The sequence below is a fragment of the Mustela lutreola genome, chromosome 3, assembly GCF_030435805.1.
Source record: "Mustela lutreola isolate mMusLut2 chromosome 3, mMusLut2.pri, whole genome shotgun sequence".
Taxonomy (NCBI): domain Eukaryota; kingdom Metazoa; phylum Chordata; class Mammalia; order Carnivora; family Mustelidae; genus Mustela; species Mustela lutreola.
The window spans coordinates 170,731,858-170,758,680 of NC_081292.1; the positions used below are offsets into that span (position 1 = coordinate 170,731,858).

General features: G+C 49.5%; 1 protein-coding gene across 1 annotated transcript in view; it reads right to left on the reverse strand.

Moving 5' to 3' along the window:
- The window catches only part of INPP5D (inositol polyphosphate-5-phosphatase D), a 111,449-nt gene that overhangs the window by 25,901 nt on the left and 58,725 nt on the right, over positions 1–26,823 (reverse strand). Inside the window, exons 6-15 of the mRNA XM_059167690.1 lie at positions 22,839–22,926; positions 18,533–18,613; positions 18,296–18,367; positions 17,162–17,285; positions 10,329–10,435; positions 7,890–7,992; positions 5,717–5,913; positions 5,130–5,247; positions 1,800–1,896; positions 1,175–1,313 (exon numbers count right to left, since the gene is read on the reverse strand). Of these exons, the coding sequence (XP_059023673.1) occupies positions 1,175–1,313; positions 1,800–1,896; positions 5,130–5,247; positions 5,717–5,913; positions 7,890–7,992; positions 10,329–10,435; positions 17,162–17,285; positions 18,296–18,367; positions 18,533–18,613; positions 22,839–22,926 (1,126 nt within the window). The remainder of the gene's footprint in view (positions 1–1,174; positions 1,314–1,799; positions 1,897–5,129; positions 5,248–5,716; positions 5,914–7,889; positions 7,993–10,328; positions 10,436–17,161; positions 17,286–18,295; positions 18,368–18,532; positions 18,614–22,838; positions 22,927–26,823) is intronic.

A 26,823-nucleotide genomic window follows, 5' to 3' on the forward strand; every position in this document is an offset into this window, starting at 1 on the left:
TGGGAACTGAGGCATCTTGCTGTGAGGCCAGGGAAGGATCCCAAATCCCAGCCTCCTGAATCCGTGGGCATCGGCAGGGAGGTGTCGGTGCCCTGGACCCTGCGGTCTCCCCTCTGCTCTGGTAAACACCCTTGGCAGACCTCCTGCTGAGGGAACAGCCACCATAGCCCCACAGACCGTGAAAGGTTGGGATTTGTGGGGTCCCTGTCCAGCTCTCTCCCATATACTGCAGGGAGCCTCTAGTGAGGGAGGAAGTGGTGGGGAGGCAGGAGGGGCACAAATGGCCCTAAGCTCTTCCTCGGTCTCTGCATAGCAGCTGAGGCAGCAGGAGTGAGCGGCAGGCTGCTCGGGGAAACAGGAAGAAAGGGGAATGAGAAGGTCTGGGTTCCAGCCCAACTGTCCATGATCGGCAATTGACCCCAGGCCATTCCTTAGCCTGTCTGTGTCCCAGGGTTCTTGCCCCTCGGTTTCTGCCGTCCTCCTTTCTCCCCATACAGGACGCAGAGTGAAGGTTCTACACACCAGTTAGGGATGTACAACCTGTACAACTGCACAGCTCTGCTCCCAGGCCTGGCCACCCTCCCTTCCTGGGAGCCCTCTGCTCTCCCTGAGAGAGGAAGGCCATGTCTGTCACATGGGCCTTCGGACTGCTGCTCAGCGGACCATGCCTGGGCACCTAACAATAGCAATGTTTTCCTTAGCTGCCCAGGGACCCGCCATCAAGACAGAAAATTGGGCCAGTCTCCTCAAGTATGTGGGGACCAAGTGTGAACAGAGGTTAACTCTAAAGGCAGGGGCTCTGGGATGCCTGGGTGGCTCAGTTGGTTGAGCAGCTGCCTTCGGCTCAGGTCATGATCCCAGCGTCCTGGGATCGAGTCCCACATCGGGCTCCTTGCTCGGCAGGGAGCCTGCTTCTCCCTCTGCCTCTGCCTGCCATTCTGTCTGCCTGTGCTTGCTCTCTCTCCCTCTCTCTGACAAATAAATAAAATATAAAAAAAAACATTTTTTAAAATAAATAAAGGCAGGGGCTCAACAACAGAGCGGCATCAGGTTCCAGAGGGGGCACAGTGGCCTTGGCCCGGCTCAGTTTGGGCCCCCGTGTCCCCATGTCCCGAGCTAACTTGAGGGAGCCTCTGTCCCGTGCAGCCCTTGTCCTGGGGGGGCAGCCCCTTACCCAGGTGGGCAGCTCCACGCGGTAGTTCAGGTCCCCGAGCCAGAAGAGGTGGGTGAAGCGGTGAGTGATGTTGAAAGGGCTCAGCTTCTTGTCCCCCAGAGCCAGAAACCGGAGAATGCTCATGTAGTTCTGGTTTCGCCTGTTTCAATGAAGAAGTAGCCACCTAGCATGGGGTGGCTGGTTCCCTACTTTGCCACCATGGTGGGAAGGCGAAGGGAGCCGGCGGCGGGGAGAGGGGGTGGCGGAGATGTAACTCTGGGCCCCTGGTGCAAAGGGACTTTCAGGTGGAAATGAGAGCACAGGACAGGGGCCCCCAGAGCTTCCATTCAGCAGGGAACTGGCATCACGGTTATTCTAGAAAGAGGTCTTCATGACCAGGCCCAAGGGGCTTTCATCTGTAAGGGTGCCTGGAAGAGGTCTTTCCGTTTAGAAATCATCTAGCAGATCGATGACATAAGAAAGCGTGTGTCCTGTCCTCCCAACAAGATTCACCCACATGAGCGCTGGCTCTTGTGCCATAGGTGCCGGTAAAGCTGGGGCTGCACGTGGCTGTGGCATTTGGGGAGGTGAGGTATCTCTGGGCAGACGAACCTATTACATGCTCTCAGGCAGGGAGCTCCATTACCTGAGTTTCTTCTCACTTCCGGAAGTCAAGTGGCTGTTAACAAATCCCAAGGAGGTTCCGTTGAACATAAACGACACCCCCACAGCTCCCTTGTTCCCTAAAGGGAGAGGGGAAGCAAGAAGTGAGCACAAAAGGCAACTTTGGCCAGGGGCAGGAAATCAAGGTGGAGCACGGTTATTCCTTCAGAGGAGATCGAGAGAAGCGCAACAGCTTCATCTGGAGCGAGACTCAGCAGTGGTAGGGACTTGGGGTGGGGGACATTCCTCCAGGACCAGAAGAAAATGGGGTAAATAGCCTGCATCCTTGGGAGTCCTCTGTGGGGGAAGGATGGAGGCTGCTGGTCTAAGTCATCCTGTTGTCCCCCTCCTGGGGTCTCATCAGTTACCCCACAGGCCAAGCAGGCAGGACCACTGAAAGCAGCCAGAAGCCTGGGGAAGATTTAGACAAGGGAGCCCAGGGCTGGGTGGGCTAATGTCCCCCCAGCTAACCAGGCTTCTGGTTGGACCAAAATCCCCATTGAGACCACCTTTCAGATTCTGAGTTTCAACCTATTCTAGATTAGTGGTTCTCCAAGTGTGTTCCCCACACATTCCCAGCCACAGCAGCACCTGGGAATGGTTGGGAGGGCAAGTTCTCAGGCCCTACCCTGGACCTGCCGAATCAGAAATTCTGGAGGTGGGGCCCAGGAATGTGGGTGAAACAAGCCCTCTAGGTCAGGGGTAGGCAAATGCTGGCCCGATGCCAGGTGAAGATGATTTTTACATTTTTAAATAGTTGGGGGGAAAAAATCAAAAGAAGGTTTTGTGACACATTACAACGGTATGAAATTCAAATAGGAGCCCATCAATAACATTTTATTGGATCACAGCAATGCCCACAGAGTTAAGTAGTTGCAAGAGAGGCTGCACGACCTGTAGAGCCTGAACTATTTCCTGGCTGGCCTTCTAGAGACAAAATTTGGCAAGCCCTGCTCGAGGACATTCTGACACACATAGAAGTCTGAAAGCCTGCTCTGGTCAACAGCTTGAGCATATGCACTTGAAATGTGGCCAGTCCAAACAGAGGAGGGCTCTAAGCATACAGATGCACCCGAGTTATGTCTCAGTTAGAAAAACAGAACATAAGGGGAGCCTGGGTGGTTCAGTGGGTTAAGGCCTCTGCTTTCGGCTCAGGTCATGATCCCAGGGTCCTGGGATCGAGCCCCACATCAGGCTAAAAAAACAAAAAACAAAAAACAACAACAAAAAAAACAGAACATAAAATGGTTAATAATTTTTATATTGAACACCTACTGAAACTGTAATCTTGAATAAATGATGTTTGATTAAATGTTAGGAAAGATCATCCATTCGGTCATCCACCCTCCCTCCTTGGGACTGGGGCCCCTAGCAATGATGGGTAGTCCTGCTCCCCTGTCCTGGGACAGGGGCAGGGGCCTCACCTTCTGGCTTTCTCTCCATCCTGCAATATGACCTCAGTTTAAATCCCTGCCCACCACTTGGCCACTGGGCCTGGGACAAGTTAAGGAACATCACTGATGCCTCCAGCATCTTGTCTGTGAGTGGGACCAACAATGGTCCTTGCTCTCCCACCCCCACAGGGCATTTCTAGTAAATGGGATAATCTCACAGAGCATTTAGCTCTCAGTGGTGCACAGGTATGTTCTCAAAGTCTTGGCTCTTCTAGGGATGATGTCCACCAGCATGAGCCAACCAGTGTTCACTGGGCTCTGTCCCATGTTAACCATGGCTGGGAGCCATTTGGAGGGAGAAGAGGGGAAGATGGCAGCCCCAGGTTGGGGGAAGGGAGGAGCAGGTACATGGGATGTGAGCGGGCTGCTGTCTGCATAGTTCACTTCTTCAGTGCCTAGCACCGTGCGGGGGCGTGGGGTGGGGGGAGATGATACATGGTCAGCTCGGTCACAATGTCATGAGAATGAGAGCTGGGGGAGCAGCCAGAGGTGAGGTCTGGTTGTGGGGTGGTTTTGTCTTGTACTGGGAGGTCTGAGTACCTTCCATGCTGTTGGAAAGGGGCTGGGGGCAGGCAGGCGGGCAGCCCAGGCAGGCAGCAGCAAGGACAGACAGAGGTTCCTGGGCAGCAGAAGGGTGGGGGCTTTGACAGGGCAGCTCCCGAGACAGGAAGGAAGGGGGCAAGTGGGTGTGGATGCGGGCAGTTTGCGGTTTGTCAGCAGAAAAGCCGAGAGAGTTCTTCACGTTTGACTGCAGCAATTCTTCTGTTTCCTGTTGTCTTGGGGACTCTGTCCTGTCCCTGACTCCAGCCACCAGAAACCACTGGCCTCGCTGTCAACCCCACCCATGGCCTGCGTGGTGCACATGCCCACACACACTCAAGCCTCACATATGCGCTCACAGACTCACATACATGCTCACAGACAGACCTGCACATGTACTCACACACTCACATATATGCTCACAGACACCTGCACATGAACTCAAACTCACATATATGCTCAGACCTGCACACATACTCACACACATATATGCTCAGACACTCGCACACACACTCAGACTCACACATGTGCTCACAGACCTGCACACGCACTCACACTCACGTGCCCTTAAACAGGCCTGCACACACACACACAGACCCATACATGTGCTCAGACAGACCTGAATATACACTCACACAGATGCACATGTACTCGGACTCAAACACAGACTCTCATGTACACTCAGACGCAGAGACACATGAGCCCTCACGCCCAGACAGGCTTACAGAGACCTCCATGTACACAGACACACATACTTGGATTTGCATATGCAGACTCACACACACACACTCACAGAGTCACACATACAGACACACAAGCATTTCCACCCACACCCACACAGGCTCACACTCAAGGCACTCCAGCCGTCCTCTGCTCTGAGTTCAATTCTCGCGGGTGCCATGATGGGTCCCCCAGCTCCCCGCTAATGCCAGGATTTCCACATCCATCCTGAGTCGCTCTCTTTCTATACCAGGGTTCCCACGAGCCAGATGGAGCCCCCACCTGTGTCTGTAAGCAAAGCTTTCTGGAATACAGCCACTCGCATTCCTGTTCATGCTCTCTGAAGTTCCTTTTGTGTCGTGGCACGTAGCCCACAAGCCTTGAATATTTACTCTGTGGCCCTTTACAGAGTGTCAACTCCTGTCCTAGGTCCTTGATTCTCCCGGTGGAGGCCTGTGGGCCAGCAGTGCTGGTGTGGACCCTGGGTGGGTTGAGGCTGGGGGAGCCCAACATCTGGGTCACCCAGGACTGAGGGGAGCCCAGGAAGTGAAACCCAGTGACGTTGCAGTGCACAGGAGTGTAGCCCCCTCCCTGCTCACCCAGTGTGTTGGCGATGCCCGTCTTCACGTTGTCAGTGCAGATGTGACTGATACGGTTCTCATGCTCTGGTTTGGCCAGCACCACAATTCGGATATTCCAGAGGGTGTGGATGGCAATCTGGTGGGGATGACAACACAGTCACCCCTGGCCAGGGCACAGTGCCTGACCACAGGGCAAGAGATCCCCCCGCCAACTCTGACTCCCAAGATGGAGGACCCCATTTGTAATCCCTAAACTTCAGGGGAGCTTTTAAGGATACCCCGCAGATGAAACAAAGTATCTTAAAGATGAGAGCCAGGACAGGCCACATTTCAATGAAGTAAGGGTGATCTACAAGCAGAGGCATGGACAGTGATTTTCAGCAATGCCCATAGACCCCCAATCAATTTCAGAAGCCCCAGGCATTCCCCTCCAGCCCTGGAAGGTAGAGATGGTGGTGCTGGGGAATGACCACAGAGCACCCCGGGCCTCTCTGTTAGGTGAGAGCTCACAGGCTGAGCCCACCCTTGCCCCTGAGATGCTCCTGGCCAGCCTCATAGAGCCCACTGCCCCGGGGTCCCACCCAGCGCCCTGGCCAGCTGCTCACTGTTTTAAAAGTCATGCTGGTGATTTCCTGCAGGGAGTGTTTGAGTATCTCCAGCCACTCCTTCTCTCCCAGGGGGTCCTCCTGGGTGCCGATCACATAGATGTCATGGGGGATGTAATCCGCGGAGTCATCCCGTGTCTTTCCCTGCCCCTTGGAGAGAAACCAGGACGTGATCTTCTTGGGAGGGGGGGCGTTACCTTCAACAGCAAAACCCAACACCAAGTGAGTCAAAGGTACATCAGGAGAATTCAAAACACAGGTTGGGGTAAAGCGTGTGGGGCAAGAGGGCCACCCCATCACAGAAAATCATTTGGGCCACCCCATGAAATGCCAGAGATGGGAGAATTACATACTATTATTCCCAGGATGTCAGGAAGGGTCAGAGCACAGTTAAGTTTCTCTTTAAAGAGAACATGAAGTTTCAGAGACTTGAAATACCCAAAGACTCCACACAGTGACTTGAACTAGCTATGTGAGACCATGAGATGTCAAACACCATCCTAGCCTTTGCGGCTGACTGAGTGACCAAGACCCTCCTCCAGGAGTTTATAGCTTGTTGGCAAGGATGCCCCAGCAGGCGGACAGGTTTGGGAGACAACAGGGCTTCCTTGCAAAACAGAGAGATCTCAGCCGCAAACTGAGAGCCGAAGAGATAGGAAGAGCGTGGACACCTCCTCCATTCTCATTTCGAAAAATGAGTCAAAGCAGCTTAATGAAGATAGAGTGAAGGATTTACTTCTCCTCGGAACACCCCTTCAAGGTTGAGTAAACCTCTCCCCCAGAGAGAAAACCTGACGGTGGCCGCTCTGCTCGCTCTGCTCCCCACTATGGTTCACAGTGGGAGCGAACGCCCTAGGGGCTGGTGGTCTCTGCTTGGGGAGGCCCTCCCAGCCACCCAGACCACGCCTTCCATGCTGTCTTCTGTGTGAAGGGCGCCCCCTCCAGCGTGGACTTCACTAGGTCCAGCCAACTCTAAGACCCCCATACTCACAGTGGGAAAAACAAGGGCAGTGAACCCCCGGGGCATGAACCCCTGAGAGTGACAGTTGATAAAATCAGGTGGCCACCAAGAAACACGAGAGGACAGAACAGGATACAGGACCCCAAGAACACCTGGGCATGAGTGCCTGGGGAGGGCTGGTGGCTTGTGGAATCGGGCTCAGGTGCTCTGGTTGACTCTCCACAAGTAGCAAATTACGTTCCCACTTCCAGACCACTCCTTGCCCCCCCTTGAAGGGCTGTGCTCACCCTCTGCCTTGCTGCCGGCTGGCTATCTGCTCTGTGAGAGGGTGGGTGGGCCTGACTCTGCTCTGGACAATGTGAGGTCAGAGGGACACCCAGTTATAATTAAGTTTCGGATAAACAACACACAACTATTAGAAAAGGTATGTCCCGTGCTGTATCTGTTGAACTAAAATTCAAATGAACTAGACATCCTGTATCTACTTATTTTTTTCTAGTTGAATACTTTCATGAAATAATTATTTAGTATAATTTATATGTAGTGTGATATATCTGGTATGTAAATATATATAAGTATATAAGTATACAGTATATGGTTGGTCCAATATATATTTGGTGTATATTTAGTACTTATTTCTAGCTGAATTGTTACACTATTTGCAAAATTTATATTCAGTACATTTATTAGCATAATACAGATCAGTATATAAATACATGTAGTATACATTTAGCATTATCATTTCTAGCTAGATACCAATCCTCAAAAAACTTTGCTGTTTACATGAAATTCAAATGTAATTGGGCATCATCTCTCTTTCTCTCTCAATACATCTGGCAACCCCACCCAAGGAGGGAGTTCTTTCTTCCAGGCCTGAGTTCCTTGGAGACCTGCCTAAGGCTGGAAGGTACCCAAGAGCCTCTTCACCTATATATCCAGACTGTACCTAGAACTTTCCAGTTTAGACAGGCAAAGTAACCCAGCCCAGTTGCTACTGGGGTATGAGAATCCCAGAGCTCACTTCTCTTAATCATTGTCTCAGCAAAAGTATAGAATTCCCTAGAAAGGAGGCTGGGTAGATAGGTTGGGAGGGGGGTGTTGGGAGGAAGACAGACGCCCTCACCCACCCATTTGCAGATGTTGGAGGCAGCAAAGCAGAACCCAAGAGGTAGTGGTGGGAGGGAGTGGGGGGTGGGGCACATATGGACCTACCCATGTTCCAGGTGCCAATGAAGATGGTGATCATGTCTGGTTCCGGCTGCTCCGAATGTTTATTCTTCATCTGCTGGAGAAGCTGGCAGAAGCCTTCTCTCTTCTAGGGATTGAAGGGCAGACAGACTCAGAAAGGCCTCTGCCTCCCTGCACATTACACTCTCAAAGGGCTTGGTCAGCTTCAAGAAAACTGAGAGCAGCGCAAATCAGTACGAACTTGCAGGAGCGCAATCTGGAAAGAGGGTCCGAAGTCTTAAGGAAGTGGCTTCTTTTTGACCTTGCCACTCCTCTGCAAGGATCTGAGCCTAAGAACCACCAGAAACCACACAAAGGCCCAACCATTTTCATGGGGACTGTCGCATGCACTTTAATACCGAAAAAACTAGAAACAACCTTAATGTCCAGTCCTAGGAAGCAAGTTAATAATCGTAGCACGGGTCAACCACGTGCCACAATATTGTAGGGTTCACAAGTTTTGATTCAGAAATACCTTCTCAACAAGGACAGATGCCCAAACTATATTGTTAGGAGCAGAAAGCCAGTTGACAAAACAGTATAAACAGTATTATTGCTTTTTTATTAAAAACACAAACAAGGGGTGCACCTGGGTGGTTCAGTCGGTTAAGCGTCTGACTTTGGCTCAGGTCATGATCTTAGGGTCCCGGGATTCAGCCCCATGTTGGGCGCCCTGCTCAGCAGTCTGCTTCTTCCTCTCCCTCTACCCCTCCCCTCCTCCACTCATGCTCCCCCCCCAACTAAATAAAATCTTGAAAGAAAAAAAAAACACCCACTTTTTGCTTATTTGTATTTGTTACTTTTTCACCAATGAGAATAGATTACTTATTTAACTAAAGAACATTTAGATCAAAGAAACCAAAAAGAAGAGAATACAGGGGGGTGCCTGGGTGGCTCAGGGGGTTAAGCCTCTGCCTTCGGCTCAGGTCATGATCTCAGGGTCCTGGGATAGAGCCCTGCATCAGGTTCTCTGCTCAGTGGGGAGCCTGCTTCCCCCCTCCCCCTGCCTTCCTCTCTACTTGTGCACTCTCTCTCTGTCAAATAAATAAAAAATAAAATCTTAAAATTAAAAAAAAAAGGAAGAAGAGAATACATGAAGGCTGTTAGTCTCCTGAATGGTCTTCACCAGGTTGTCCTGGCTACCTGGGCACATGGGGCGGGGGGGATGGGAGGGCTGAAGCAGAGCAGTCCTCTCTGAGATGACAGTCAAGGGCAGGCTGACCAAACAAGCACCCACACATTTTAGGTTGTACCATATGAAATTAACAGTTTCGCATCTACGGAGATGGCAATTTCATACGCTTCAACCTAAAAACTGCAAACCTCAGTTAATCAATCCCCTCTGAAGAAACCTGCTCACAAAGATGTTACAATGACTGTCACTACTGACACCTGGATGGCTCAAAATGCAGCGCCTCAGTTTATTGCCATGTCTCAATCTTTCTGAGCTGGTAGCAATGGGCAGAATTGGGTTTTGGATCTATGTCCATGTACCCAGAATGATGTCTGGCCAGAGGTTCCTTCTCTCTACCTCCCCCACCACCTGTCTGGCCCCAGCATCTTTGTTTTTCCCAGGCCCTTCTCTATCATTCCTCCGAGTCCTGCCCACCCCCACCCCGGCCAGTTCTGGGCACCGCCTGGCCTCCTGCTGGCCTCCCAACAGCCTCCATTCCCCCACCCCTGCCACATCATCCATGGTACAGGTGAAAGGAAGGTTCTAGCACTTGATGGGGGCTGTCCCTGTAAGTCTGAGCTGGGAGCCCTTGTCCCTCAACCTTGCCATGGAGCTATGCCTGGCCAGCTAACACCTGATGTGATGAGAGCCCCTTGTGCACTTCCTGGTGTGAGCCATTTATTAAAGGATAAAGAGTAAGACCAAGATGGAGGGTCTCGGGCCCTGGTTGGCATGTCAGGGGGGAGTGATCAGATCACAAAGAACACAGCCTCTGGCTATACAGAGACTCAGTGCAATGTCCAAAGACCCCGAGTATTTCCATTGGCCCACACCACCTCCTGCTCTAAGAGCCACTCCTGCAAAGTGGGGCAAAAGGTAGCCATGGAAGGAGTGTTGGCTGGTATTCAGATTTAAATCTGAGGTGCCCCAGAGGGCTTGTGTCCAGCCCAGAGAGGCTAAAAAGTCTTCCAGTGGGGATCAGGGTTAGGTAAGACACAAGTGATAAAGGATGGACCTTCTCGGGCGCAGACAATGTGGCAGAGGTGGCGGAGGACGGAACTGCAGCTGTTCAAATCCCCACTGACCCAGAACGTGTCCCCTAACTTCCCTGAGACTGGTTTTCCCAGGTGGGAAATGGATGGTGAGAATCGAGCAAGACAATGCTACAAATTTCTAGGCACAAGCAAGCCTCCAAAGACATGTGTCCCTCACTCCTCTCCTGACCCATTTAAGTAGTTTTCCTCACTTACTTTGGAGTCAGCAAAAACATATTCTTTCCGCAGGGTCTTCTCCTTCTCTGTTTCCACCAAAATCACCAACTTGTTCAGGAACTTCTGAGACTTGATGAGCTGTAGGACTTAAGAGCAATGAAAGTTCATTTACTCATTCATTGACTTATCACCAGATAGGTAGTCTATGCTATATTCTGGCACCTGATCATCAACAATCCTGGCTTCCCACCCCCAGAAGACCCAATTTGTGCCTAGTATCCTAGATCCCTTTGTTCCTGGCTGTATTGCCAGAGAAGGGCTCATGCTTGGGAACGGTCGTGCCGGAACAGGCAAGAGGTAGCCTGGCAGAGCAGTGTGAATTTCATCTTCCTCTCTCTCTCCCTTTCTTTCTTTCTCTTCTCCTCCCCCCACCTCCATTCCTTCCTTCTTTAGCTTTGCTTTTAGTTCATATCTAAATAGTTCATGTCTAAATCAAAATTGTTTACTTCTATCAACAATCAAGACTCAGGCTGTTCTACAAGATTTTTTTTTTTTTTTTTTTTTAACAAACAATAGTATCGCCCCAGTTCCACCTCTCTCCAATGTCCTTCTACCTACAGGCAATTACATTGAACTCCTATGTCCCCTCTCATCATCCTCTCCTCCTACCAAAATATAATTTCAATCCCTCGATCACCTTCCAATAATAATATCATCATTTTGGTCAGGTTAAGTATTCAGTGTGCTATGGTTATGGTAATGCTACTGACAGATAAGCCTGGATTGCTTCTCTTCTCCTACACAACTTTCATTTTTTTCCTGGAGTTAATAATTGCCATGCTTTTACATTGTTCCTAACTATCTTAGCTCGTAACTCTTTTCTGTGTAATCAAGCACTTTCATCAGTTTTACCATCCAGAGCCTCTGGGTCTTCTCTTCTCTGGACTGGTGACCTTTAGGTCTCATGCACAGCCATTACCTTAAGGCCTTCCCTCTTCTTCATTCAGGAGTTCACCTCTCTCGTACTGGATCCAATTTCTCAGATATCAGGTCTTCTTTCTTGTTTAATGCCCACATTTTGGTAAAGCAACATCTCTAATAGTTTTCCAAGCAAGGGAAATAGATAACAAATTCTGGAGGCCTTGCAGGCCTGAAAACCTACCCATACACCTCACTGACAGTTTGAAATAATTTTCCTCAGGACCCTTCCTTAGGAAAACTTGCCCCATCTCTACTTTTTGGCATTGCCGCTGAGAAATTCAATGTCATTTTGATCTACCTGTCTGCATAAGAGTTAACCTGGAAAGCCTGTTTGTCATCCTTGGAAAAGCCTCTGGGAATTTGGATTTGGGGAGGGTCCCCAGCATCTCCTGAACTGATAAGAGCAGCTTAATATCCCTAAACTGTCTATATCAACAGTGTGGTTTATGTTGAACACCTGCTTTCCTCCTGGAAGTCTGGAATTTCAGTATGTGCCATGCAGAGGGTGCCTATGTGACCAGTCCCCATGAAAAACGCTGGGTGCCAACACTCTAATGAGCTTCCCTGGTAGACAACATTTCGCATGTGCGGTCACAACTCATTGGGGGAGCAATTAGGCATGCCCCGTGTGACTGCACTGGGAGAGGTCTCCTGGAAGCCTGTGCTTAATTTCCCCAGGAATTCCTCCCATGGGCCTTTTCTTTTTGCTGGTTTTGCTTTGCATCCTTTCACTGTAATACATCATCGCTGCATGACTTCATGCCAAGTCCTGGGAGTTCTTGGTGAATCGCTGAAATAGTCTTGGGGAGCCCTGACACAGTCTATAATCTAACTTTGGAAGATCTTAGGATCTTTTCTTTGACTCCAGTGTGGTAAGACTTTCCAGTGTTGTGTGTGCCTCACAGTGGAACAATTTTCTTCCGTCATGCTGGGCACTTTGTGGGCCAGTTTCAACTTGGAAACTGGTGTTTGGTTCTGAGTTTCTCTCATTGTTTCCATTTTCTCTTACTGCCTTATTTTGGTATTGGATGCCTTAGACTGGTCTAATTTTAAATAATCTCTTCTCTCCTCTTTTCCCTCTCTTTATCCTTTTATTGTACCATCTGGAGCCCTTCCTCAACTTTATCTGGTCTCCCTTCCATTCTGTTTTTATTTTTAAAAAATTTCTGCTGTAATGTTTTAATTTCCCCTTCCCTACCTTCTTCTTCCCCTTTCTTCCTTCCTCCTTCTTCATTTTTATTTTGTTCTCTGAATGCTCCTTTTAAAATAGCATTCTGTTCTTGTTTCATGGTCCAGTTTCTTTTAACCTGCATAATTTGCTCCCTCCAATTTTTTTTTTTTGTCTGTTTCTTTTTTTGCCTTGAGCCTCACTACCCCTCCCAGGCTTCGCTTCAATGTCCGGTGATCCTTGGCTATGTGTTCCAACGGTGACAGTGGGGGTCTGTCAAGTGAGGCTTCTGCCGATGGGTGGTCTCATGGGCTGACTCACAGCGAACCCCCTGGGTTGGTCACATGCTCCAGAGAAGACTTTTCCAACCTTCCGCCTGCAGGGTGTAGGCCTGGCTGGCAGCATCCTGGCTGGGCGGTGATGAAGGTTATGGTAGGAACCTTCAGAAGTAACCGCTATTTAGTCCTGTTTCCAGTGGGTTCCTCTGTCCTTACCAGGCCTGGTGTCCCCCCAGCCCTTTACCTTCTCCAGAAAACTAACATCCTTGAGTCTAATGAGTGAGGGGAAGCAGAGGGCAGGCTGTGAGGAGTGAGAGAGATCTGGTGGGTCTCTTTTAAAACAGATTTTCATCCAATCCTGATGTTTATAATCTCACCTTCGCCACCTCTAGGGGCCCCTGACAGTATCAATTCCGGTACCCTTTGTGGGTTCTGTGGTATGAGTCAGGTGTCTCAATTTTTCCTACTACATGCTTAACATTGAGCCTTTTGGGTTCCTTTAACTTGGTTATCATTATCCATCTGCTTTTCAGCACTTAGAATTTTGCTGCCATCTCACTCTCTTGGTTCCTGTGAGTTTTGCTTTTAGGAGGGGAACTGACAAGCGTGTATGTTCAACCGCCATCTTGACTGGAAATCTTACCCAAGGGAAATTGCAGGCGTCCTCTGTGCTCAGTAATCCCATCAGCCTTGTCAGCAGCAGTAAATTACCCATGGTGTGATTCCTACTGCTGCCAACTGGGATGCCCTGAGACTCTCCCCAGTCTGCTACTATGAGGCCATGTATCCTTCCTTCTGAACTTCTGTTTTTTCCTTGACCCCCATTTTTAGGATTGTGAGGCTGCTTCCAAGATGTGATATTGTGCTTGGTGAGGATTAGTATTCTATCAGGGCTGGTTAGGAGCCCACTGGCCCCCACACTGTCCTCACCAAGCCCAGGACAGGTGCCCAGTCTCTACATCATCCGTGCTTTGGCCACTCGAGGCTCACTCACATGACAAGCCTGCCCCCATCTCGGAACCTCTGCCCAAGGATTTTTCTGTGGTTTTTGTGTGGCTAGCATCTTCCTGACAGGCAGATGCCGGCTCCAATGGCAGTCTTCCATCACTGTCCTAACATCCTCTCTACATTCCCAGCCTCAAGCTCCTCACTCCCTGACACTTTCCTGGCTCACGTTATCTGTGTACTTGGTTATTTTCTCCTTGACTCTTACTTGCACGGAACCTCCCCGAGAGCCAGGACCCCTCCCGGCTCATTGGTCTTTGCATCCCCAGGGCCTGGCATGTAGTGACCGCTCAGTGAGCGAATACATTATGATTTCCTGATACAGCCACTGGCTTTTCCTCCGCATAGAAGACCTCAATGCCAAGCTATTCAAGAACATGGGGACAGGAGCAGGGAAAGGAACTCCCAACGCCTGCCATCAAAGATCTCCTCCAGATGATCAGCACTTACAATAACCATGATTGGAAACTGATTGTGCCAGGATGGGCTAACGGCATGCTTTATGCCACCAGTGCTCATGAGTCTCTCAGGAATCCATCTGATGGATGTGGACACAGAGGCTCTGAATAGTCAATAATTTAAGGTCACACCATCATCAAGCTGTGAAGGCAGGGGTAAATCCAGTTTACCCAGAGCCCCTTGCTGCACAAGCACACTGCCTCCAAGGTTGGCTATAAAGAGGGCACCGTGCTCAGTTGGTTAGGTGACTGCCTTTGGCTCAGGTCGTGATCCTGGAGTCCTGAGATCAAGTCCTGCTCAGTGGGGGTCTGCTTCTCCCTCTGACCCTCTCCCTTCTCATGTTCTCTCTCTCATTCTCTCAAATAAATAAATAAAATCTTAAAAAAAAAAAAGAGGGCACCCAAACACATGGCCACTTGGGACTGTGTCTCTGCATTGGCCTTGAATTCCTTTGTTCATTCATTCATTCATGGATTCATTCAGTATATACTGACTGGTCACATACTATGCCCAAGTGCTGTTCTAGACTCTGGGGACTGATTTAGAAGATAACAAAAAAGATCCACTTCCTGGCCTCTGTGGAGGCCCCATGTATTTGGTGGGGGGAGCTGGGGATTTATGAGCAACACTGCAAGCGCCTTAGTCCATCGGCAGTCCTTGAGTATGCACCTGCTGAATACCAGGTCCCGTGCTAGGTCTACAGATTGCAGAGCATGTGAGATCAAAACCCGGCCCCTGTGAGGAAGGGGACTTGGGGACAAGTAATCGTGTTCTGATGTGACAGAGGCCATGGCAGAGGGTGAGCTGGGCTCCACAGCCTGGAGGGAGGACAGGAAGCAGGTGGGTGTCGCCCGCAGAGTCTGGGTTGGCAGGATCTGGGCATCCACGCTTCTCTTTTTAAGGGCTCGTAAACCCCCACTGTAGAGTGTATCTCAACTCGAGCTGGGGTCTCTCAGGGCACCTCTTCTCCAGCTTGGCTCTTTCACCCATCCCTGATTTGATGGCAAATTTCACACAGTCCAGAATTCCACAAAGGAATATATTCACCCTCCAGGCGGTCAACCCATCATCATTGCTGTCCATTCCATAGAACATCTCCAACTTTTACTTTGGCATTCAGGGCCCTGTCCACATCTGGGACCCCATGCCCTGCTGCTCCTCCCTTTGGGCCACAAGGGACATGGGATTTCCCTAACAAATCTGCTCCAGCACAGGCCATTCTCAGTCCCAGGGTCCTCCCCTAGTTTATGCTTGGTGAACTCCTATTCACCCTTCAAAGCCCTAGACAGAGCCATCTGTGGTATGAAGCCTCCCTACACACCCCACAACAGAGCTAATCAATCCTCCTTCCAGGCCAACCTCCCATCTGACACACAGTCTAATACATGCTCACAGGTCAACTCTCCCTTCTACGACACTACATCTCTGAGGGGCTCTAACTTAGGGTTGGTCCATGGAAAATACTCCAAAGAGAAAATGTCCATTGAATTAAATTGGCAAGGGTTCACAGTGCTTCCCAGTACCTGGGAGGGATTTCCTGCAGTTCAGAAACCTTGAGCTGGTTAGAGCAGTCAGGCTCTCTGGCACTCTCTCTCCTCATCCTCGGCTTTGGTTTCCTCTTCTACCCCTTTCAGTTGTAACTCATTCTGTGTGTGACGCGTGAGAGGAAAGCATGGCTCTAAGTGGATCACTCTCAACACACCATCTCTTGGCCCAACGTGGCAGTGGATGAGGGAGCCGTCTCAACACTGACCTCAACTATGCATCAACAGGACAGCTGGTCACTCTCCAGGGTCTACGGACTTCATTCCCTGGTCCCTCCTCGCTGCTCTGTGCTGCCTTACCGTGGAAGGATCATTACAGCGATGATGGTGTTTAATTGAGCACCTACTACCTACTGTGAAGTTCATCTATTTAAGACTCAGGGCTGCCATGACAAGAGTCATCAAGATCCTTTTGACAAGAGTACACTGAGCATCAGAGACATCTGGGCTCTAGACCAGGGTCACAAGCGGCCAAGCTGGGATATGAGGCTAGACTCTTAACTTCCTCCCTGAGCTATCTACGCTCTTCCCCTCTCTGAATGGAGCTGGTCCCCAGACTCCCTCTCTACCTGCTGCCCTGAGAGCATCCCTCGGACTCTGGGGCCACCGCCCAGATGGGACTTGGCAGCAAGAGGCTGTAAGATGGGCCAGGCCCCTGAGGGGTAGACCTCCAGTCCCTGGCCTCTGCCTGGACACTCTGCCAGGGTTCAGTGCTGCGGCAGGACATAGAGGGGGTGCTCTCATATGCACTAGGTCCTCCACCTCTCACAACAAGCCTAGGAGAAATCCATTATGATGATGATATGATTCCCATTTCACAGATGAAGAAAATGAGGCCCAGAGAGCTTAAGTAACCAGGCCAACATGATCTTGCCAGCCAGTGGCAGAGCCTATGTCTGAACTGGGCAGCCCAGCTGCGAGGGCTACCTGCACGCTTATCCCTGTCCTGTGAGGCCCCAAGCTGGCACTGAGTATCTGGTCTCCCTTCCCCCACCCTCTGGAGGTCCAGCCATACTGGACATTATTTGTAGGGCTCGGCTGTCAAGCCAGTAGCTGCCATCTGAATAGACAGCCCAGGTCCGGAGTTCCTGACGGGGTGAGGCTGGGGCACGTGAATCTGGGGACTGTGGGTGTCTCCTAGTGGGGAGGCGTGTAGTCACAGAGAACAGCCCCCCAGGGCCACGCCTTTAAGCTCACTTCCCCAGGGTCTGGTGGAAGGAGGCGAAACGTATGGGAAGGCCTCGAGAAGGAGTGGTGTGTGAGGTGGGCCTGAGAGCTGGCTCGGGGGGTTCCACAGACAGGGTGAGGGGAGGTGGTGAGAGCCTAGCGCAGGGGTGGATGTGGCTGGCAGGACTCCTCCTCCGGCTGTTCTGTGACGAGCCGGTCCACGAGGAGCAGCACAGCAGGATGCGAGCACCATGGTGGCAGGGGTCTTACTCTTGTTGTGGGGGTAGAACTTGTCCTCAGAACCGTCCTTGCCCTTCTTCATTATCAGCTTCCCAGACTCAACATCGACTTTGAGCTGCAGTTTCTGAGGGATCCCCAGAGACTCCGACTTGACCTGCAAGGAAGAGCGGGGTGGGGAGATGTGGTCATCCTCACTGTGCGCGGGCTCCGGGGTCCAGCCCGGGAGTCCCCTGCCTGTGTGGCTGGGCGGCCCCTGGCCAGTCCAGCCCTGGCATCCCAGGTGGTGCCATCGGACTTCAACCTCTGAGCATCCCTCACCCCAGAGCCCAAGTCCACGTTTCTACAGGCAGCCCCCCGAGAACCACGAAACTGTGCAAAAGACCCCGGCTATACCTAGTACACCCATCGCCTGTTCTGCCAACGGGTTTGGAGCAGGGAGTAGGTGAACTACTGGAGAATAAGTCAGTCTCACCTCCATGTGACAACACTCATTCATCTGATGTGCCGTCGACTTCCCAGAAAGGATGTTGGTAACAGATTTGAGCTCCTGGGCATTGTTACAACTAACCATTGAACGTTTACTGATAATAATTAGGAAAAAGACAATTGTCTAGCAGGCACACTCAGAAGCTGAAGACATAAATATAGAATTATCATCAGGGCCAGAAAGGCCTTTGGGTGGGGCCATCTTGTCCCGTGTTTCTGAATGTGGGACCAGGGCTAGGCTGCCTACCTACACCAGGATCTCTGTGGATTATTAAGAAAAACAAATTTCTGGGCCTGAGCTAGGAGGTTCTAACTCAGTCACTCTCGGGGAATTCATGGGAATTATATATTTTTCCGACTTCTCCCTTGAGGCACTACTTTGCAGCTAGTTTCAGTGCGGGGGGAGGTGAGGGGGTGCTGTCTGATGTCACTCACTGCGCCCATTTGGAGAAGGACAAGTGTGCAGCATCTTGGGCTGAGAAGGCCTTCTCTGGGGAGCCTCTCCCGAAGGTTGCACAGACCTGTCTGGGTGCCCATTCTCCACCGGTGGCTCTGCCAGCCACTACCCTCAGTGTTGGGCTCCTTGCCCTTGGATAGCTGAGCCAAGATCTGTCCTTCCACAGGGACAAGAATGGTCCCCAGCCTCCAACTGTGGAATACAAGGACACGGCCACTTACCTCAAAGGTGACTGGAGGGATGAGGGAACGCCGGTGGGGAGACTCGGCTCCTTCGTGCAGCAAGGCCTTGACCTGTGGATGTAAACACACAGGGCCCTTCAGGCGGGGAGGGGCAGGGAAGGCAGATTCCTTTGGAGGACAGGGTCAAAGGGAGCCTACAGCCTGTACCCTTGGGCATTGTCTAAGCAAAGAGAGGGCCAAAAAGAAGCCAAGAGAAGCTGCAGGATCCCTCAGTACCTTATCTTCAATGGAGGACAGTAGACTTGTCAGTTGGCTGAGCTTGGCCACCATGTTGACTGGATTGGCCTCACCAGGCACCTGAGGAAAAGGACAAGTAAGGACAGCAGTCACAGAGTGTCAGCCACAGACAGGCCCTCCGCTGGGCCCTTTCCACACTCCAGCTCATTTCGCCCTCTCTGTACTATGATAATTCCCCTTTGCAGACAAGGAAATCAGAGCTACCTATAATCACCTCAAGATTATAATGGCCAAAAAGCAAACCTTCATTTCATCTCCCCTCTTAAACCTGCTTCTCCAACTGCTGCATACCTCATCATCCACTCAGGTGCTTAAATAAAATTCTAGGATTGGCTTTGATCATGACCTTTGCTCCCCCTTACCTCAATTCCAGTGCTGCTTCTCATCTACTTCTAAAATACAGCCGTCTCACTGCTGGAACCCACCACTGGGAGAAAATTATCCATGCTCCTTGCCCTGCCCTCTAAGACTCTGTATGATAACCCGTCATCCCCAGCCACTCCCATCCTCACCTCTGACCTGCCTGTGGCCTTGACCTTATACTCCCTGAGGAATGCCCAGAGACACGGAGGTCACCTGGGGAGACCACACTAGCAAAAGTAGCCATGAGGGCATCTCTGTCAAACCATCCTGCTTTGTTTCTTATCAGTCACCTTGGTCATGCATTTGTTCATTGCGCCTTCCCTGCTGGAACATGAGCCCTGTGAGAACTGGGACTGTGAGGATGGTGTTCAGTGCTGTGATCTGGGTGCTCGGAACAGCGCCTGGCCAAGAAGGTGCTCGGTCAAGTTCAACCCACACAGGAGTCCCAGAGAGCCGAAGTTACTCGTCTGAGGACACATTGCTAGTGAAAGGCAGAGCAGGACTTGAATCCGTGACTGTCTGGAGACCCGGTCCACAGTCTCAAGCATCTACTCCCAGAACCAATGTTTACAAAGCATCTACTCTGGGACAGGTGAGTGGTCACACATGTGGAATTAAGGACACCATCCCTGCCTTTCAGAAGTTGGAGGATAAAATCAGACATGTGTATGGAACAGAATGAGGGTTATCACCAACCCTGTGAAGTCCCTTTACCCCAGCCCTTGCTTAGAAAATCAGCCAGGCTACACTTGCTTCTGACCTCAAATTTCCACGCCTTCCCCCACCACTTGAAAGTACTACGGGTACCAGCCCCACCGGCTACCACGACCACCCCCAACCACCACCCATCACCCCTTGAAACTGTCCTAGCTTCGTCAACACTTCAAACACATCAGATTTGCCGACACTTTCTCCGATTATTTTGGTTTTGCCCTGCTGCTCAACAAAGCTCACAATCAGCCTGTGCTTATTATCATTATTATCATCGCTTATCATCCATGAGTGAAAAGCCTCGAGGTATGGAAAGGAAGGAGATATGGAACGGAGGGAGAGACATGGGTTGGGGGGGTGGGGGGTGGAACAGACTGGCTGGTCAGCCGTGGGGCAATTCAGGATTCCTTTGCTTTGGGTGTTTTTTCTCATAAAGAATTGAAGAGATCATAGATTCAACCGCTTCTTTTCCCTCTCAGACACTTGGATTAGTGACCCACTTGCCACCTGGGGCAGTCACCCTACAGTTCGAGGCTGGTATCTTGCCCTCTCTTCTGAGTCTGTGTCTTATTATTAACCAAGTGTGAATGAAGTTATTGACAAACAGGGAGCCTGTTCTTGAAACAAAAGTTATTAACATGATGGCGAAGCTTTGCCTGCCGGTCTGTCTCCCAGTGGGAAGAACATACAGAACAGGATGTGTTCTTCCATGACGCCAAGCACGTTTTAAATGCATCCACTCATCTAATCCTCGTGGGAACATTCTTCTAATCCTTGCTTTTCGGAGGGGAAACTGAGTCAGAGTGGTGCGTCAACGTGTCCAAGGTCGCACAGCTACTGGAGACCTGAGATGTGAATGTAAATGTAGCCCCGGGTTCTCAGCTGATGGCAATTTTGCCCACCAAAGGGCATTTGACAATGTCTGGAGACATTTCGGGTTGTCACAGCTGAGGGGATGCTAGTGGCATCAAGCCAGTAGAGACAAGGAGGTGTTAACATGCTACGACGCACAGGATAGTCCCCCCCCACCAAGAATAATCTGGCCCCAAATGTCACTCAGGTCAAGGCTGAGGACATAATTCACAGCTTAGCCTAGAAGTGAGCGAACTGGCCTGAATGTATGATACCTGGGAGTTCCCATAACTGGTCCAGTTATTTTACTTCGGTTTTTAGTCGCCCTTTGAAAGGGAGGATGTGGGTTCCAAGGTTAACGACTCTTTCTCACATGGGGCAGAGCCATGTCTCCCAGCCCTTGAGGTCCGCAGTCATGGTTGATAATGTTGCATTTGCCCCTCCCATCCATTGTCAAATTCTACACGGGGGCCCGGGGGCCCCAGCCGGTGTCGCCAACCAGAGGGGAAGGGCCACATGTCCGTGGAGTAGGGCAGTCAGTTGCCTCATACAAGCGATTTCAGTCACTCTTTCACAGAACCCTGCGGTGGCAGACACGCTCTGCCCATTCCACAGATGCGGAAAACAAGCACCAGTGGGGGGGTGGGGCCATTACTGCACTCAGCTGTTTCTCATCTTGGGGACAGTGTTCCTTCCTCGACCTCAGGCAGCCTTCCCACTTCCTCCTCTACCTGTGAATTTCTGAAGGCATCAAGAATGACCTCTCTGCGTTTTTTTTTTTTTTTTTATGAGTCAGGGTCTCATAAGGGAGAGTGGGAACGAGAACCCTTTCTCTCGGTCCATGTCTGATACCACCTCGTCCCTGCTCGGTCTTGTCACTGAAAGTAAACACCAGCTGGCGGGTTGGCTTAACTCTCTGGGGGCCTCACCCTCTTCTGATCTGTTTCAAAGATGTGGGTGTGTGGTCTTCTGTTCAAACTATTTAAATGTTAGTGTCTGGCAGGGCCCCTGATTTGCTTAGATTTGCTTTTACTTTCCCAGAAATTAACGTCTCATCGTTCACTTCAAGGAAAGCAAAATTACCTTCCCAATTTCTGGGTGAATTTTTAAGTTCACAATAGCACATAGACCTTTTCTCAGTTAAAAAATCTCTAGCAAACAGTCTGGTCAAGGCTGAAGTCCCCCTCGGCCTAGCCTCTTCTCCCTCATCCTATCCCTCCACGTGGTGACCAGAGGAGCCCTTTGGGTTCCAATCTTTCTGGTCCGATGTCCACACATGTATCATTTATCGACTATTCTGCCATTTGCTTTTTTCTGCCCCCCAGTATGTCTTGGGGAATCTGTCCACATCAGTGTGCCCACCTTAGAACAGAATTCTGGGGCATACTTTAACCAATTCCACATTTGGGTGGTTTCCAAGGTTTTTTGTGTTTTTAGAGACAAAGCCACAATAAACATCTCTGCCCAGTAGACAGCGGTCTACATATAGAACTGCTTGCTTGAAGGATGTGTGTGTTTAACATTGCCACTGCAGGTGGCCAAATGGCTTCTCAGAAAATCTCCCTTTTTAAATTCACTCCCAGCCACAGAGCAGAGTGGTGACCCTATGTGAGTCCCTGACCCCAGAACCCCGAGTCATAAGGTTGAACTTCTTTTCATGTATATATATTGGTCATTCCTATCCCTCTTCAGTAACACAGCCTTTCTTTATAACCTCTCCACATTTTAAAACTTGGGTTTTTCCTTCATTCTTTGGAGGAGGTTTTGTTTTTGTTAACATCTGAATCCTTTGTCCCTTATATCTGTTGCATGTACTCTCTCTGGAGATATGGCTTTTGCTTTTTTTTTTTTTTTAACTCTCCTGGTGACAACCTCTGGATGCACACAGCTTTGCTCAGTGGATGACTTGGCCTTGGCCGCTGCCAGACTGTGAGCGTTTTGGGGGAGGAGCAGGGAGCACTTTCGCCTTGCTCTTTTTGGGGCAAGAGGCAGGATCAAGCATTTAGGCACCTCACATTCTCCTTTCCCAATAGTTTCCCAGGAGCAGTGATTTTTTAAAAAGGCCCTTCCCGGCTTCCCTATTTAGCACCTACTAGTTTCTGCTGATGGGTGCGTAATTTGAATTTTTTTTCCTTAAATCAAAATCAGGCAGCGGGGAAATGCCTTATCGGAGGAACAGAGTTTTGAGACTCCCAGCCCCCCTCCCCATGTTCTGCTGGTCTAGCCAACTCCGGGCAGGAGAGCACAGCAGAGGTGGGGGCTCCCTTCTGAGCCCTCGAGACTCCTGCTACCTTATCCCCCACCCCTCACCCCCACCCCGGGTTTATCAGTCTCGTCTTTTCAACCCCGAAGCTTTTACCTGAGGCCGTGGACGGAGGCCTGGGGAGAGCTGCTGGTCAAACAACCTTTGCAGAGACTCCAAGGAGGGGAGGGTCCGGAGGACTTCGCTGGGAGCAGGGGACAAGGTGAAGGTCAAGGATTAGTCAGGACCCAGATGAGGCATCACAGGCTTTAGCTGGAGGCACGGTCACACCCGATCCGGCAAAGGCAGAGATCCTTCCCAGAAGGACAAGCCCAGGCAAAGATCCCAGGCCTGCCAGTGCTGGCCCACCCCCACCCTAGCCCCCCACTTCTTCCCATCCCCCACCCCGGGCCGAACTGAAGTCATGATGCGTAGACCTGATTTACCTCTGGTTAGCCAGACTCGGAGCCTGCAAATAATTGGAATCTAGAGTCACGAAACTACTTTGAAATCACTGAGTAAGCCATGGTTCCCGACCTTCGGTGTTTATAAGAATCGCAAACACTTCGGAGTGTTAAAAATGCAAATTTCTGGGCCCCAACCAGATTTGGTCTGGAATCTGCATTTTAAATGTGTGCCCCAGGGGCTTCCTGTGCCGGTGTTCTGAGCATTCTGGTTCAAATCCCCTGCTCACTACTGAGGTGGACACCTGGAGAGATTTTTCAATGTCTAATTCATACACGACTCCTACACCAGAGCTACCCATTCTTCGTTCCCTTCATATTGGTTTATGCTAGGCAGCAGACAATTTTGAGTTCTATTTCTCACTTAGGATTTCACCCAAAACTTCATGTATTTACCTGCTTAACATTCTGTCGGTTTCCAAATATTCAACTGAGAAAATGTGCCAAAATGAATTGCTAGATACCTGGGTTATTTTGAGATCTTGTTGATTACAAATAAAGACTGCTCTGAACAGATTGTCCCTACAGCTTTTCTTATTTTCAATTACAATTTTATGATGAGTGATGGTGTCCAATCACGGGCCTCAGGTACTGTCTAAGCCTACTTATTTGAGGTAATGTCTGCCTTCTTTCTGTGATCTTCTCCTTTCTCTTTTAGTGGGTGTAACAGTGCATTTCAGTATTGATACATTGACAGAATGTCTTTAATTTATTGTCTTTAAACATTTTTCTACATGGTTGGTTTCTACTATATTTCTCTTTGTATACACTGCTTGTGTCCTTTGTCACTGTCCTGTTGGAAATTTTGTTAGAATTTTTAGACATTGGTATAAACTCAGCACACCGCTTTGCTTTATATTTAATCTAGATGTTGTAAGGATTTTTTTCCCCCATTCTGTTATTGTCATCCTAGGCAGGCTGGATCTCATTGTACAATACCTGGTACCTAGGGGTGCCTGGGTGGCTCAGTGGGTTAAAATACCTGGTACCTTTTTATTGTTCAATTTTTCATCTTTTCCTTGGTAATTCTTTGCTTACCTTTGTTAAGAATGTATCATCAGCAATTATTTGGTCATTTTACGTTGGTTTCTCACTTGCTTTTTTAGAGTTATATATGGCTTTTTCTTGTTGATATTATACATTCATTCTTAATTTCTCATCTAGAATTTTTTTTTTATATATGTAGTGGAATTAAGTTCATCTTTCTCTGTCTTGCTATTCAATCCCACTCAACAGTGCTCACTCTTTTTTCCATCATTTCCTTGGGTTAGTCCATTGCATAAGCTCTTCTTGAGTATGGAAGAATTTGTTTTTAGGCTCTATATCATTCATTTAACCAAAAATCCAGAGCTCCCAGCATGCACCAGGCATGTCACAGATTTCAGATTTAGGATGTCTCACAGCTTGGGGGCTGGGGGGATGGTGTTACAGCCTTCCGACTTTGAAGGAGGTCACACAAGGCTTTCCTTTGGGGACCAAGGATGGGGGGCAGGGAGCTGACTTGCGGGGGCGGGGGGAGGGGGTGCAAACTGGGTTTTGGGTTTCCCCACCCCTTCCGCCAGAGCTCCAGCATCCGTGCACAGTGACACTCCCTTTAAACTGTCACTGTCAGAAAAGAATTCTGGGTTAAAAACAAAAAACCAAAATTCCAAGGCACTAATTCAGAATATACTTTAACATCAAATAGATCTCCCTCACTGTTTTCCTTTTTCAAAATGTTATCTTAAAAACACAAATAGACATACAGAAGCTGAATCCTTAGGGCTTTCTAACAGTGACGCTGGTTTTCTTTGTATTTTTAAGCTTTGTAAACGTTTGAGAAAACTGACTGGCTCCCAGATGTGTCTGGGGGTGTTGGTTAGGGTCAGAATGACAAGTGACACATTGTGACTTCAGCTGGAAGGCTTCAGAAGAACTGGCCTTGTCATACAGAAAGGATTTGTCGGTGAACGTGGAAACCATGAGCAGGGTCCCTGGAAAAGCTGTCCAGTATCAGGTCATCAGCTCAAAGGAAGCCAGGGGACCAAGACTGAGAAGGCTGTGGTCCTGGGGTAGGTCACACCCCAGAGACAGCTCATTAGGGGCTCAGACCCACTGTCCCAGCCTTCTCAGAGTGAGCATCCCGTCTCTGCCCTATTCTCAGCAAGTTGGCTCATTTCCCCAAGCTTCCCATTTCAGTATCCAGCCAGAACATCCAGCACGTCCCAACCCAGAACTCCAGACTCAGAAGGACTGCTCTGACTAGATGTGGTTTTCTTAACTTTTGCCTTCTCTAGTCTTTGCTTCCTTTTCTCATCTTTCTTTGGCAAAAAATTTCCACACAGTGTGAAATGAGGTGACAAAGGGCATCTCTTTTTCTTTTGTTCAAATGTTTAATGGAATGACTGTATTATTTCCCTACCAGGTGTAACTGGTTTTACATTGACATCAACTACATTAGTAAGAAGGTACCCTTCTATCCTTTTTTTTTTTTTTCAGGTTTTTTTAAAATTAGAAATTACTTTTTTGGGGAGGCCCATGGATGACTCGGTCAGTTAAGCATCTGACTCTTGATCTTGATCTTGACTCAAGTCATGATCTCAGGGTGTGGGATAGAGCCCCCACTCAGGTTCTGTGCTCAGTGGGGAGTCTGCTGGAGATTCTCCCTCTCCCTCTTCCCCTCCCTCCCTTCTCTAAAAAAACAAAAATGACTTCTTTTTTCTTTTTAAATCACATATCTGTTAGGATGCCTATGCAAATGATTCTTTCATCTTTTTTAAAAAAATATTTTATTTATTTATTTGACAGAGAGAGAGAGAGAGAGCTCACAAGTAGGCAGAGAGGCGGGAAGAGAGAGAGAGGAGGAAGCAGGCTCCCTGCTGAGCAGAGAGCCCATGCGGGGTTCGATCTCAGAACCCTGAGATCAAGACCTGAGCCAAAGGCAGAGGCTTTAACCCACTGAGCCAAACAGGTGCCTCAATTCTTTCATCTTTTAATCTAATAAATTATGGTGTTTTCTTTACATTGACTCTTCTTTGAAGTGAGTTCTTAGATAAAGCCTCTATTTTTCTTTCTTTTTTAAGAATGCTCCATGCCCAAGGTGGAGCCCAACAAGAGGCTTTAACTCGCGACCCTGAGATCAAGCCCTGAGCTAAGATGAAGAGTCAGACACTTATGGGGGGTGCCTAGGTGGTTCAGTGGGTTAAAGACTCTGCCTTTGGCTCAGGTCATGATCTCAGGGTCCTGGGATCCAGCTCTGCATCGAGCTCTCTGCTCAGCAGGTAGCCTGCTTCTCCCCCCACTCTCTGCCTGCCTCTCTGCCTACTTGTGATCTCTGTCTGTCAAATAAATAAATAAATAATCTTAAAACAAAACAAAAAAAAAGAGTCAGGCACTTATGTTAAGTGTCTGTCTTTGGATCAGGTCACAATCTTGCAGTCGTGGGATCAAGCCCTGAACAGGGTTCCCTGCTCAACAGGAAGACTCTTTCCCCTTCTCCCACTCCTCCTGCCTGTGTCTGTCAAATAAATAAATAAAATATTAAAAATAAGTAAACTAAAATTGTAATTGACTTTTTTCCTATTTCTGGTTTTATTTTTACCATCCCAACCCTCCCTCCCCAGCTCTTTTCCTTGCCAGTTGTTGTTATTGTTTATTTG